Source organism: Podarcis liolepis, assembly GCF_965112155.1.
Source record: "Podarcis liolepis genome assembly, chromosome: 13".
NCBI lineage: Eukaryota > Metazoa > Chordata > Lepidosauria > Squamata > Lacertidae > Podarcis > Podarcis liolepis.
Genome location: NC_139573.1, coordinates 30,064,864 through 30,077,500, shown reverse-complemented (window position 1 = coordinate 30,077,500; position 12,637 = coordinate 30,064,864). Strand labels below are relative to the sequence as shown.

At 47.0% G+C, this 12,637-nt stretch overlaps 1 protein-coding gene across 4 annotated transcripts in view; it reads right to left on the bottom strand.

The window, feature by feature from the left end:
• Positions 1–12,637, bottom strand: part of WIPF2 (WAS/WASL interacting protein family member 2) — a 31,148-nt gene that overhangs the window by 6,081 nt on the left and 12,430 nt on the right. For all 4 annotated transcript variants that reach the window (XM_083470035.1, XM_083470037.1, XM_083470038.1 and 1 more), the window contains 6 exons: positions 8,270–8,382; positions 8,006–8,138; positions 5,757–5,870; positions 3,501–4,163; positions 2,000–2,212; positions 800–901 (listed from right to left, as the gene is read on the bottom strand). In XM_083470035.1, coding sequence (XP_083326161.1) covers positions 800–901; positions 2,000–2,212; positions 3,501–4,163; positions 5,757–5,870; positions 8,006–8,138; positions 8,270–8,326 — 1,282 coding nt within the window. In that variant the 5' untranslated portion in view covers positions 8,327–8,382. The remainder of the gene's footprint in view (positions 1–799; positions 902–1,999; positions 2,213–3,500; positions 4,164–5,756; positions 5,871–8,005; positions 8,139–8,269; positions 8,383–12,637) is intronic.

Below are 12,637 nucleotides of genomic sequence, written 5' to 3'. Positions count from 1 at the left end.
CACCACTGTGACATCAGGTGACTTACAGGTGGGTGGATCTGTCTACCTATAAAACTTGGTCCATGTGGGATGGGGGAAGATAATAATTTGCCGCACTAGCCAAATTCAGTTCCCCACCATTGCACGATGCAGATTTGAGTTACACAAAAAAATTAAAATAAAATAAAACTGAATCATATTGAATCATAGAATTGTAGAGTTGGAAGGGACCCCAAAGGACATCTAGTCCAACCCCCTGCAGTGAAGGAATCCTGCCCATAGCCATCCCTGGGTGGGCTCAAACCACCAACCTTCTGATTAACAGCCAGACACGCTAACCCACTGTGCCACTTCAAACTTGCACATCGTTCTCATGTTTTCCAGCTTCTGCATCTTGTTCAGCCCATTCCAGCACATCCTTTGCCATGAAGAGCAGTGAGTCATCACGTTCCCACCCCCGGGGCTCCCCAGTCAGTCTGCTTCTGCAGCTGCTCCTGTAACTCCTGCATTCCCTCTTCCTCACAAAGGCACAATGAACTTGGACAAGTCTAAATCAGAACCAGCATTAAATTTATGCAAGACTGCACAGTTTGCATAATTTGAAAAGGCCCGGAAATAGAATGAAGGAATTGTTGATGATTTTAAATAAAATCATCTCATTCGTAATGCTGGCAAGCCATATTCTCAGTCCCACAGAATTAAATTGCTTATCACAACTTGCCAAATTTTCAAGCATGGAGCTGAAAATAGTTTGCTTTACGAACTATCAGCCAGATACCTGGGAGAACAATAAGCAGATGTGAGCCAAATCAGTGCTCACCTCTATTCGTTTTGCTGGGATAAATCTTCTGGAAGTGCTTGAATTCTTCTGGTGCTGGGAAATCTTCCACTGGATGAAAGGAGTATTTAGATTCAAAGTCATCTGCAGAAAAGGAGGAAAATAAGGCCTGAAAACCATTTCTGGTCTGAAGGATTCCCACTGCCCTACTTTTCACATCCATAAAACCCTGAGTCTGGAATGGTGGCTAAAATGGCAAAACTTGAAGCAGCCCCATCCTGAAAGTAAGACATGGGGCCGCTCTCTCCACGTGCCAAATTTTGGTCACCATTAAATGCAGATGCCAGACTGGGGGCAGAATCCACCAGGAAATCACGAGTCGCCTGGTAATAAGAGCTTTGTGCAGAGTGTCAGAATGGGCATGAGTCAGCATTTCAACATTCCTATAGATATACCTATCTATATATATAGTTTGTGTCACTGCTTCTCCAAGTAGCTGTTTGGGCATTCTGTACAAAATGAAATGTACCTAAAATAAACTGGTACAGACTATAAATAAAAACATCCAGCGAATATATAATTCAAAGCATCAGATGCTTAACAAGATGTCAACACCAAAAGGGAGATAGCGGTTCCATCTGTACACATGCTAAGCCAAACCCAACGAAGGATAAGTTCCCAGAGAACTTTGCACCTCCTTTTCAGGGTTGCTAGAAGTGAAGCCACAGTTTGGCTTAGCTTCCGACATTTGGTCTATTTTGCTTCAGACCAACCATGAGATGTTGGCAATGTTTGTTCTGCGGCTGGACACACTGAGTTTGTCCGGAGCAAGAAAAGCCATGAACCCGAATTTGGACATAGCGTTAGGGGAAACCATGGCTTAGTTCACAGCAGTGCAGCATCAGCAGGATGAAAGGAGGAGCAAAACTGCAGCAATCTCCTCTCTGGGAACCCACAGGGGCACTCATTCATGTCATGTTCACGCTAACACGTCTATGCCAGTGTCTTTCGTTTTAGAGCTGCTTCCTAAGCTTGTATGAATGAAGTTTCATCCCCAACACACACACTTCTTCCTGGCCGATCACAGCATTTTTTTATAGCCACCGATACCAGCCAAACCAGCAGAAGTATCGTAATTCTGGGCCAGCTGGTTTTCCTTTGAATCCAGCGCATTTCCTCAAAGCCAACTTAAATGCACCTGACACCTATAATTTAAGGTAACAGCAGGTTCTTTCTACTCACCTCCTAAGAAAGACCTGACAGTGGAAATAGAGTCCCGGTGTCCATTTCTCATGGGTGGGGGAGGGGGAGGAGGTCCAACTGGCGTCCTGGTGGGTGGGGGTGGAGGTTTCCCACGGCTCGTAGGGTCTGACGTCCCGTGCATTCTGTAGGGTGGGGGAGGCGGAGGTGCATCTCTACCGCCATTTCGGATCATGGGTGGTGGCGGTGGAGGGGCTGCAATGGAAATTTGCCAGGTCAGGATTTCATGAGCTAGCTTAGTAGGCAAAATGAAAGGGATAAGCAGAGTTCCCTAGGTAGCCAAACAACTGAAACAGCCCTAGGCCTTCCATCAACATCATTGGCTCTGCAGGTCCTTGACAGCCTTGTCTTTTCCTTGCACCTGCTATATAGGGTTCCAGGTTTCTTTCCCTGACCTCCCAACTCCGTTAAGGAATTTTCTTACTTATTGAAGAGGCTAATTCACCTATGTGACCCTTAGCATGACGAGTTGTAGGCTACCAAGCCCTTGGCGAGCATTGTGCGCAGGCTGAAGTGACTGATCGCGACGTACCTGCACCAACTGTCCTCTCTGCTTCTTTTTGGAGGGTTTGCAGCTGCATGGGGAGTCACGATCTGAGCACAAAATAGGCTGATCAGATGATCGTGCTCCACAGTAACAAACACCCCACACTAAACAGGTTGGCTTATTTGTAGGGCAAGAATGTAATACCTGCTTTTTGTTGTTGTTGTTGTTCCGAAAAGCACGAGGGTCTACTAATTAATGACCAGCTTTTTAATAACTATGAAGTTGTGGGGTCCTTAGGAGGGCAAGGCATACCCTTCTGCACAACATAGAAAACTAAATTCGATCCCACATGTCTTGGTTGCAAAGACTCTCCCCATGCAACGTGAATTTATATTCCAGTCTTCCAAGCATCACTAACATGCTATGGTGGCAGTACCCTTTGTGCACAATGCCTGGGATGGGGAAGCTGGCCCTTCGGGTGCTGAGTTGGACTCAAAACTCCCACAAGCCGCAGCCAGCATGGCCTACGGTCAAAATTGGCCACAACTTAAAACGACGGAAACTGCACATCCACACCATTATCCTTGTCTTTGCACAGCTCTTTCAAGCCTTCAAATGTTTCACCTGCAGATTTAGGAGTGACAACTCTCCGCTGGCATCCACCTGCCTTGGGAGACAATGGAAGAAGGGTGTGCCTTTGGGAACATCTGAGACTGTGAATTTGTGGCTTGGCCAGGTGATACCTAGCAAGTTTGTGGCAGAGGTATGGTCCAACTAAAAACTTCCTAATTCACAGCTCACTCGTAGTTGCTATGCTACAGAGCATGAAGCCAGGCCATTCCTAACCTTCTTAAAACCACCGCATACACATCCTGGCACCAAGATTGGAGACTACGGGACAAGAAGGCATTTTTTCCCTTGAGAGATTAACAAGAGGCTGTCAACGCCAAGACCACTTCCAGTTTTTCACAAACAAGGGCTAGGAGATGCTCTTACCTGCGCCCCGGCTTGGAGGGTCACGGGCAGGAGGTGGGGGCCGACTGCTCTGTAAAGAAGGGGAGGCTGAAGGGGGCGGGGGAGGAGCCATACCCCTCACAGGCCCTGGTGTCTTTCGGTGCAAGGAATTGTGTCTCTGCGGAAGCTCGGGAGCGGACTCGTTGGTGGGGCTGGCGGGGCCGTTGGGTACACCGGGGGGTTGGCGGTAAGGTGGAGGAGGGGGTGCCAGAGACTGGCCCTGACTGCTTGGTCCCGTTCGGATATTCACTGGGGAAGGGGGCGGCTTGATAGGGGGAGGAGCCGGCGGTCCATCCCGAGTCCCTGGGAGCCGCTGTCCTGGCGTTGGTGGCAAGGGCTTTTCGCGGTTGTAGGAAGGTGCTTTGCTGCTGTGCATGGGAGGAGGGGCAGGGGGTGCGTTGGCTCGGCGTCCAGGGGGCGGAGGCGGCGGAGCCGATGAGCTGTGTTTCATGCCGGTGCCGCTGGCGGTATTTGGCCGCGAGAGATCTGGCAAGGAAGGTCTCTGCATGCGCGGAAGTTCCGGAGGGGAAGCCCGGCTGTTGTCAGCGTCATCTTGCGGCCGGTTGCTGGTTGCAGACACTGGGGGCCGCGGAGCTGCTGATCTGGACCCAGGGACCTGGAGGCACTGCTTCCCAGAGGGACTTTCTGAAACCAAGGAAAGCCAGCACAGAGTTGCTTATTAGAGAAGCGAAACATCTCCTTCCAATATAAAGCAACTCCTTTTGGCAAAAACCACCATCCAATTAAGTGGAAACTGACAACGTTTGTCCTTGTACTGAGACCACAGCCAGTGATATACTGTTCATGCAGAGCCTATATTCTAAATGACTGGGAGGTTTTCAGATGTCTGGACACAAATGTTTCCCACACAGCAGAAGGGATGAACGATTCAAGTCAAATTTTAATTGCTGCACATAGAAGGGACATTAGGGGAAAGAAAAGGGCGACTTCTTGATTGCCAATGTAATCCTGGCAGGCAGCTAAAGCTTTGGACAATTCACTCACTTAGGGGTGCAAAATTCTGTTATTCCGTCCATTAACTTCCTATAGCTACAGCTTCCTGAACAAGGGTCCTCTGATTCCCTTGCCTGTTCAACCCACTTGGCCTTCCTGGCATTAACAGCACACCACCTCTCATCTCCAAGCACTGAGAAAGTCCTCACTTCCAGCACTTTATCCTTGGCCAACCCTACGTCCATGTGCAGCTCCTTCTGAGCCCACTGCCTCCTACTTTCCAGTGCAACTTTTCCTCACTGGATTCTCAGCTTTCAAGCTCCTTGTTGCCCCTTAACTTCTCTCTTCTCCCCCATGTTTCAGAAGCCCGACTGGCTTCAACAAGTCAGGTATTAAGTGTTGATGGTCCCTTGCTGTGGAATGCTCTTCCAGCAGAGATTCGGCAGGACTCCTTGCTGGTAATTTGCTATCATCTCTCCCAGACCCTATTCACTTGCTTATACTTTTCTCCATCAAGTCAGTTTTTAAAAATTAGTTTCCATTTTTAAAATACTATTTTATATTGTACTGTACTTAATGCATTTTGTTGTAAACTGCCTTAATGTAGTCATATGAAGGGTAGGTCAACAATATGTGTGTGTGTGTGTGTGTGCGCGCGCGCACACACACACACACACACAGACATAGACATATACAGCAGCTGAATGATAGTGTTCAACCCCAAGGGATTTTCACAGCAGCCAACAAGTTAAATAATCAAGTCAAACAATGATCGATATTAAAATTCAGAACAGAAACTTATCAGAGGTAATGTAAACACACATGTCTCTTTGGGGAAGGCATTCCATAGACAGGGTGCGCTTCACCCCTACCATCAAAAACCCTCTCTTGGCCACCACCAGCTTCACCTTAGATGGCCAGAGTATCCAAAGGGGGATCTCAGAAGAAGATCTAGAGGTCCAAGTAAGTTCACGTAGAAGCAAGCAGTGTTGTAATACACCAGTAATACACAGGCAGACAGGTGGGGGAGGAGACATGGTTATTATGGTTGATATTAAGCCTGACTAGTCTCAGCTCCACAGGCATTAAGTGCCACTACAAGCCAACATAAATTTTCCTGATTGTTTCAATAAGGCATGGACTTGCTCTCAAAACCAAGTTGCAATCACTCTTCTTCAAGAGCTAGGATCACTCAAACACAAGGTTCAATGTCTGGTATTTCACAAATCATGATTTAAACCACTTTTATTCAGTCTAGTCCAGTCCACATTCTGTGGTCCTCACCTGAACTGTCCTTTACTCCCACAGGTCGAAGCTTGGGGACACCACCCTGGAAGAGGCCGCCCTTTGGTGGCAGAGGGGATGCGCCGGAGTTGTAGCCGCCACTGCCCTTAGATTCTGGAAGAAAAAGGCCCCTGGGTTATTTATTTAGTTTCTAAACACAATTTTTTAAATACCACCTCAGGAACATAGGGAACTACCTTAATCTGAGACAGAACGTAGATCCAAGCTGCTCAGTTCTGTCTATGCTTTTCTCCAGGGTTTCAGGCAGGAATTTCCCCCAGCTCTAACTGGAGGTGCCAGGGATTGACCCTGAGGCTTTCTAATTACAGTGGAACCTCTACTTACCACCATAATTCGTTCTGGCAGCCCGTCTTTTAGGCGAAACGGGTCGCTGGTACCGTTGTGTGCATGTGCAGATGGTAGCAGCCGCTTCTGTGCCTGTGCAAACAGCGGAAGCCATTTCTGTGTGTGCGCGAATTGCGGCAAACCCGGTATTTACTTCTGGGTTTGCCATGGTCGCGACTTGGATCGGGCCCAAGTAGAGGTAGTTGTAAGTAGAGGTTCTACTATACACGAGAGAAGCTCTAAAGAGACGCTCTGCTCTACTCTACACTGAGCTATGGTTCTTCTCTTCTGGGCTTTACATAGGCAGTTCTATTTTACTGCTAACTGCAAAACTTTATTTCAAGCGTTTGCACCACTGGGACCTGTGCAGTTTAGGAGGTAGTTTTCTGCCTTCCTTCAGAGAACAAAGAGAACATTTTTTTGCAACTACAAACGCAGACAGGAGAGTGCTGTTTGTGAGCTTCCCAGAGGCATCTGACTGACCATGGTGGGAATGTTGGTTTAGCTAGACCAGGGGTCTGCAACCCGTGGCTCTGGAGCCGCATGTGGCTCTTTTACACCTTTGCCGCGGCTCCGGGGCGGATACTAGTGAGGGGAGGAGGCGCATTGTGCGCCCCAACACTCCCCACTGTGGCGGGCGCTGTACTGGCTGTGACGTCGCATGGGGCGGTGCGTGCGTTAGTCACGCACCGTCCCGACGTCACCTTCCCGTCCGCCTGCTACATTGTAAGGGGCATGTATGCTGGTCACTGCATTGAAAGGGGGCATGTACGCTGGTCACTGTTTTGAAGGGGAGTGAAGAACACACACACACAAAAAGGTAACTTGTTAATGTAACGTTTATTTCTATGAGGAGGAGTAATTCTGAGGGGTCAAACAAAGAAATAATTTAAAAAGTGACAAAAAAGTTATTTTTATAATGACGAGTTTTGTGGCTCCCAGTTTTTTTTTCTTCGGAAACGGGTCCAAGTGGCTCTTTTTGTCTTAAAGGTTGCAGACCCCTGAGCTAGACCTTTGGTCTGATCCAGCAAGGCTCTTACGCTGGCATACAGAGGGGGACTGTGCAAGAACTCACGCTGCCAAACAAGGAGGCTTCTATGCTTTATGCTGTCAGAGGGAATGATGGCCTCAGTCACAAAACAAAGGGACCGACTGCAGAGCCTTCCCCCCAACAGATCAAGGGAGAGAGCTACTGACAGCTCAGTCCATAGAGCCTGAGACCCTTCATCTTAGGGTTGTGGGTTTGAGTCCCACATGGGGCAAAAGAGTCCTGCATTGCAGGGGGTTGGACTAGATGACTCTCGTCATCATTTCCAATTCTATGATTCCACGAAGGGATTCAATCCAGACCACCAAGTTCCACAAGCTATGAGTGAGTTCAACACAGAAGGTGCCCTCTGAGAAGTGACCCGAGCAGTGCAGTCAGTAACTGCTACTCCTGCAAGGTTCTGCTCAGGAGTAAAGTGGGGGAATGGGGTGGCAGGTTGAGAATGACTCGTGGCGTATGCCAGCAAATGACTCCAGGTAACTCAAGCGAGTGAGCCCAGCCACATGCTGCAGTGCACGGGGGAGAAGAGTCCTCCCCTTCAGGCCCTTCTGTCTTTCCCCAACTCCTCATATGGCACAAAGCCAGATCAAGCACACAGCGTATCAAACAGACAAATGTAAGCAAAAGCCTCACCCCAGGGCAATTTTATGGGCCACAGCCTCTCCCTCCCCACCTGCCGCCTCTGTTCATAGAGATTCTAAGCCATTTGCTCCCATACCTGCTGCTGAATTCTTTTAAGAGTGAATGCTCAACAGAAGGGCTGAGCACCATCTGGAAATGGGGGGGGGGGCCACCGTGAGCTTTCCCAGTTAGATAGCAAATATCATATTGCAACTGCCCCAGACCCCATGCTTACTCTCAATGACGGGTGCACTCCGGTCATTGACTTGGGTCACCTTTTTCAACTTGGCCCCTTTACAGATGTCTTGCAGCAAGGCTCCCCTCCCTCGCTGCTCATCCCTGCTCAGTTTTGGAGGGTCTGTGTTAGCCTGAAAGGAGAAGATCGGCAACCAGGTTAAGTGGAGAAAGGTAAGCACAGGAGTAGTTCTTGGGTGCCCCTGTGAATGCTTCTCAGCAGGGCTCTTTGGATGTGGACAGCAGGGACAGGAGGATCACCTACCTGATTGAAAGTTGGGGGTGGGGGTGGTCCAGGGGGAGGGGGAGGAGGTATTGGCATCTTTGCCCCACTCCCTGCCGACTCAGCGTAAAAAGAACTTTTGGTCACTCATAAACCTGCAATGACAGGGGTGAAACAGAAAACTGTTACAAAGGAGAAAGAACAGCAAATGAAATAGCAGGAGGCAGTGACGGAACCTGGTGGGCATTGCTGCAGTTTCATACCCACTTCACCAGCTGCCAAGAGAGAATGCCATTGAGGTAAGTATTTTATTCAGCTGATTAAAAAAGAGTATTTCATACAAGGTGACTGCAAGGCAGTTAAGAAAATAAACACAATAGAAGAAGCAGGAGCACCACCACATAATAAACAACACACCAGGATAAGAACTAAAATGCTTTAAAGGCGAGGGGAAACGAAGGTCACTGCAAGCAAGCTTTGAAGCTGCAGACCCAGGAGACACATGTGCAATATAGACCATATTCAAGACACATGGAGGACAACAGGTAAATCAAAATTATCTGCCTTAAACTGAAAAAGTGAAATGCAGTTTAAAAATAAAAATGGCAACTCAAGTATTCCACACACCCCCGCCGCAAAAAAGCCACCCCACTTTTTACTGGATTATCAACAGAGATTATTATTATTATTATTAATTGAATTTATATACTGCCCTGTTAGTGATGCGAGGTGAGAATATTCTCTGCTAGAAAATTCTCCAGAGAATATTCTCCACAAACTGTAAATTCTAATGTAAGAACTGGTTTTACAACCCACATTTTAAAAATCTAGTAAATAATAAGTCAAGCTGTGATATTGCCAGTGTAAGTAGTGTAAGTTAGTGGCAGGCTTAGTGATTAACGTGAGTCATTCATGTTGAATTTTCAATTTCAAGTTTGGTGCAAAAAATCAAAGAATGTGAATTCAATGCATTGCCCCACTGTATAAAAGTATCTGTACAGTTTTTGGTTGCCATCTAAACAAGTTTACCCATGAATAAACATGCATATTAACTAATTATATCATTTTCAATGCATTAAAATGAATGTTCTCCTATTTTAAATGAAAATTCTCTAATATTCTCATTAATCGAGAATATTCTTGAGAACTTAACATCACTACGCCCTATACCCAGAGGTCTCAGGGCAGTTCACAAAATAAGATTAAGGAAGGACCTTTTTATATTGTGCGATCATTTAACATTGCTGGCATTCTGAGATGCTCTCTATCATCTTTTGCATGAGCCATGGAACTAGCCAACAAAATGGAAGGATAAAGGAAAAGAGTGGCAGGTAGAAGTCAAGTGTGCTCACACCTCTGTACGATATACAGCATTTTAGCTATGGTACCCCGATTTCTAGTTTTCTCCTTAATTTATTTTAAAACCCTTTCTCATACAAAGGTACCGTACTTTTCTATATTTTTTTCTTGAAAAATCATGCTAAAAAATTGGGGACGTCCTATACATGGATAGTGAATAGGGTGGACATTTGATTGGTTGCTGCTGCATCTATTAGTGGCTATTGTGTGTGTGATTGGTTGCTGCATCAATGGGTGGTGTTGATTGGCTGACACTGTGGCAACTGGGCGGGCAATCAGCAGCTTCTGCTGGCGAGGGGACAGACGGGAGGCGGATTCTGTGACACATGCGGGTGAGCAATTTATGGCAATCCCCCCCCCAAAAAAGCTCTACAACCCTGTGTAATCTCCCCCCATTTTCTGAAAATTGAGTCCCCAAAAATATGGGGCGTCTTATCCATGGGGGCATCTTATAGACGGAAAAGTACAGTAAACAGCATCCTAACAAGTGACACTCTGAACATAGGTATACCACAAATTTAATCAGGTCTGAAAGAAACTCATTTAACTGCCACGGTTCCCAACCAAGGAACCACCCAGACAACTATAGTCTTGTGAAGAGACTGAAGATCTCTTAACAACATACTCAACACTCTCCCAAATCGACCGTTCCAACAGTTCTCCGAAGGAAGCCGTGACAATTTAAGTGATATAAAACTAGTTTCGATTTGTAGAGCAGATTGACTCATAATGAAAACCGCCCCCCGGTGAATATATTTCGTGAACACAACTATAATAAGTGAGCCTGGAAAATTCCCAGGATCGAAAGCACTTGAAGTCGGGGGGGGGGGGGTTCAAAGAATTTGACATGTTCATATCCCATAACTGGGAATAAGAATGTGCAAGGATGCTTCTGACACTTCTAAGTGCAGGCCAACCTATACCCTGGAAAAGTGAACAAGAGTTCAGTTTTAATACAGCACTGCGTTAGCTGGTAGTGCTATAGCAGGCTCTGCATAACCTGACTGACAGGCAGAAACATCCGCCACCACGTCACCACAGAAGTACTTCAGATGAAGCAGATACAGGAAGAAGTGGTGTGATTCACCCTAGATACACAATGCTGATACCTGTCAGAAGCACAAGCCCAATGACATCAAATTACCAGTCAGAACTATTACAGACAAGCCAGTCTAATGCTAGTGGAATGCACCCGGTTTCAGCACCTGCCTGTCCAAGGAAGGGAGTTGCAGCAGCTCGAGGCAAAGCAGAGGAATGGAGTTCTGATGAACTCCAACCAAAGAGGAGCTGCCAAGAAAGCTGGCTCCCCAGAAACCCTCATGCAAGGCAACCCATAATAGTACTTAAGAGACCGGATACCTTTGCCAAACCCCAGCTCTGCCAGAGGAGGTGTGAAGCTTTTTAAAATACTGGCTAAAAGGCAAGTCCGATACTGAATGAAAAAAGCTTGTGAGTCCGCAACTCCAGGCATCTCCACCACCACCCTAAGAGCAGGCGAAAGTAGGCATTTCCCAGCCGAAAGGCACGATCCACCAAGAACGTTTCCCATACGTGAAATTAACAGAAGCTGCAAGAACACACATCTATTCTGGATATGCTCTAGGGCACCTGCAGTTTCCAAACCTGGAAAAAAACTTTGTTTTTAAAGAAATGCTTCTAACCTTCGTGGATACAGAGATGTGAAAGAGGATGCTTGCATCAGCTATTTCCCCTAAAACATAGATTAGCAAAGCGGTGCCCTCCAGGTGTTGCTGGACGACAACTCTCAGCCACGCTGGCAGAGGTTGATAGGAGCTACAGTCCACTATCACATCTGGAGGGACCCACCTTGCCTATCTCTGGCCTCAAATATCCAGGGAACAGAAAATATTAGGTACCGCCAATTTCAACTTTCACGAAAGAGGCTATGTGGCAGGCAGGAGCATTTCCTCTCAAATACAGTGGTACCTCAGGATGCGAACGGGATCCTTTCTGGAGCCCTGTTTGTATCCTGAAGCTAATGCAACCCACGACTGTGTGTCTGCGCGGGTCGCAATTCACCTGTGCATGCACGTGACGTCATTTTGACCGCCTATACATGCGCGAGTGATGAAACCCGGAAGTAACGTGTTTCGTTACTTCCGGGTCGCCACGGAGCACAACCCGAAAGCGCTCAACCTGAAGCATATTCAACCCGAGGTATGACTGTAATCATTTTGCTGTCCTTTCCCTAAGTACTGCAATGACAAACAAAGGACTGTAGAGGATCAGACAATTAAATGCACGGGGGGGGGGGAGCACAATGCAACATAGCACCTCGCAGCAAACAATCCAAGTTTGCAAAGACGGTTTCACAAGCTACCCTTAAACAGCACTTGCAAGTAAAGTCATTAAAATCACCAGCCCATTGGATGTTTTGCCAGCCTGTTTGCCTCCACACACCCTGGGCTAGTCACTTGTGGTCCCCCCCCCAAAAAAAAAGAAGGAGGGGGAGGAAGAAGTGTTTCATTCAAGTTTTCCTACTTGGTCTTCTAAGGAAGACTCCTGCTTGCTACAGACAATTTGTCTAGTGGTTACTTGCCAACCTTCCTTAAACTGCGACAGGCTGCCTAGAAGTCATCACTGGAAATCTCAGCTCTGCCTGGTAAGACAGCAGCAGTTGACAAGAGATGGCACAGCCAAGCATCCAAAAACTCTGGCAAAGTGACAGCCTTCGAAGATATCAACCTGGAGAAGTGCTGCCACCACGTTTCACACCATTAATGAAATGGAAACACTCTCCCTATTGTCAGGTAAATCCTTTTTTCCTTTTTTCTTTGGACCAGTGATATTTTGTTTGACCTATAAGTCGGTCTCCCTTAAAGCTGGCTGGACGATACTCAACAAGAATATACACGCTTCTATTCCACTGCTTATTTTCCTTCTTCCCGTCCCTACTTGTTTGCAAATCGGGCGCCTCTACCTTTTATTGTTTAGAACAGGCTAGATATTAGAACTGCATCCCGATTAAACAAATGGCAATTCATTGTCAGACGTCTTTGCCCCAACCAGCTGTTGTTGAAAGTATTTCAT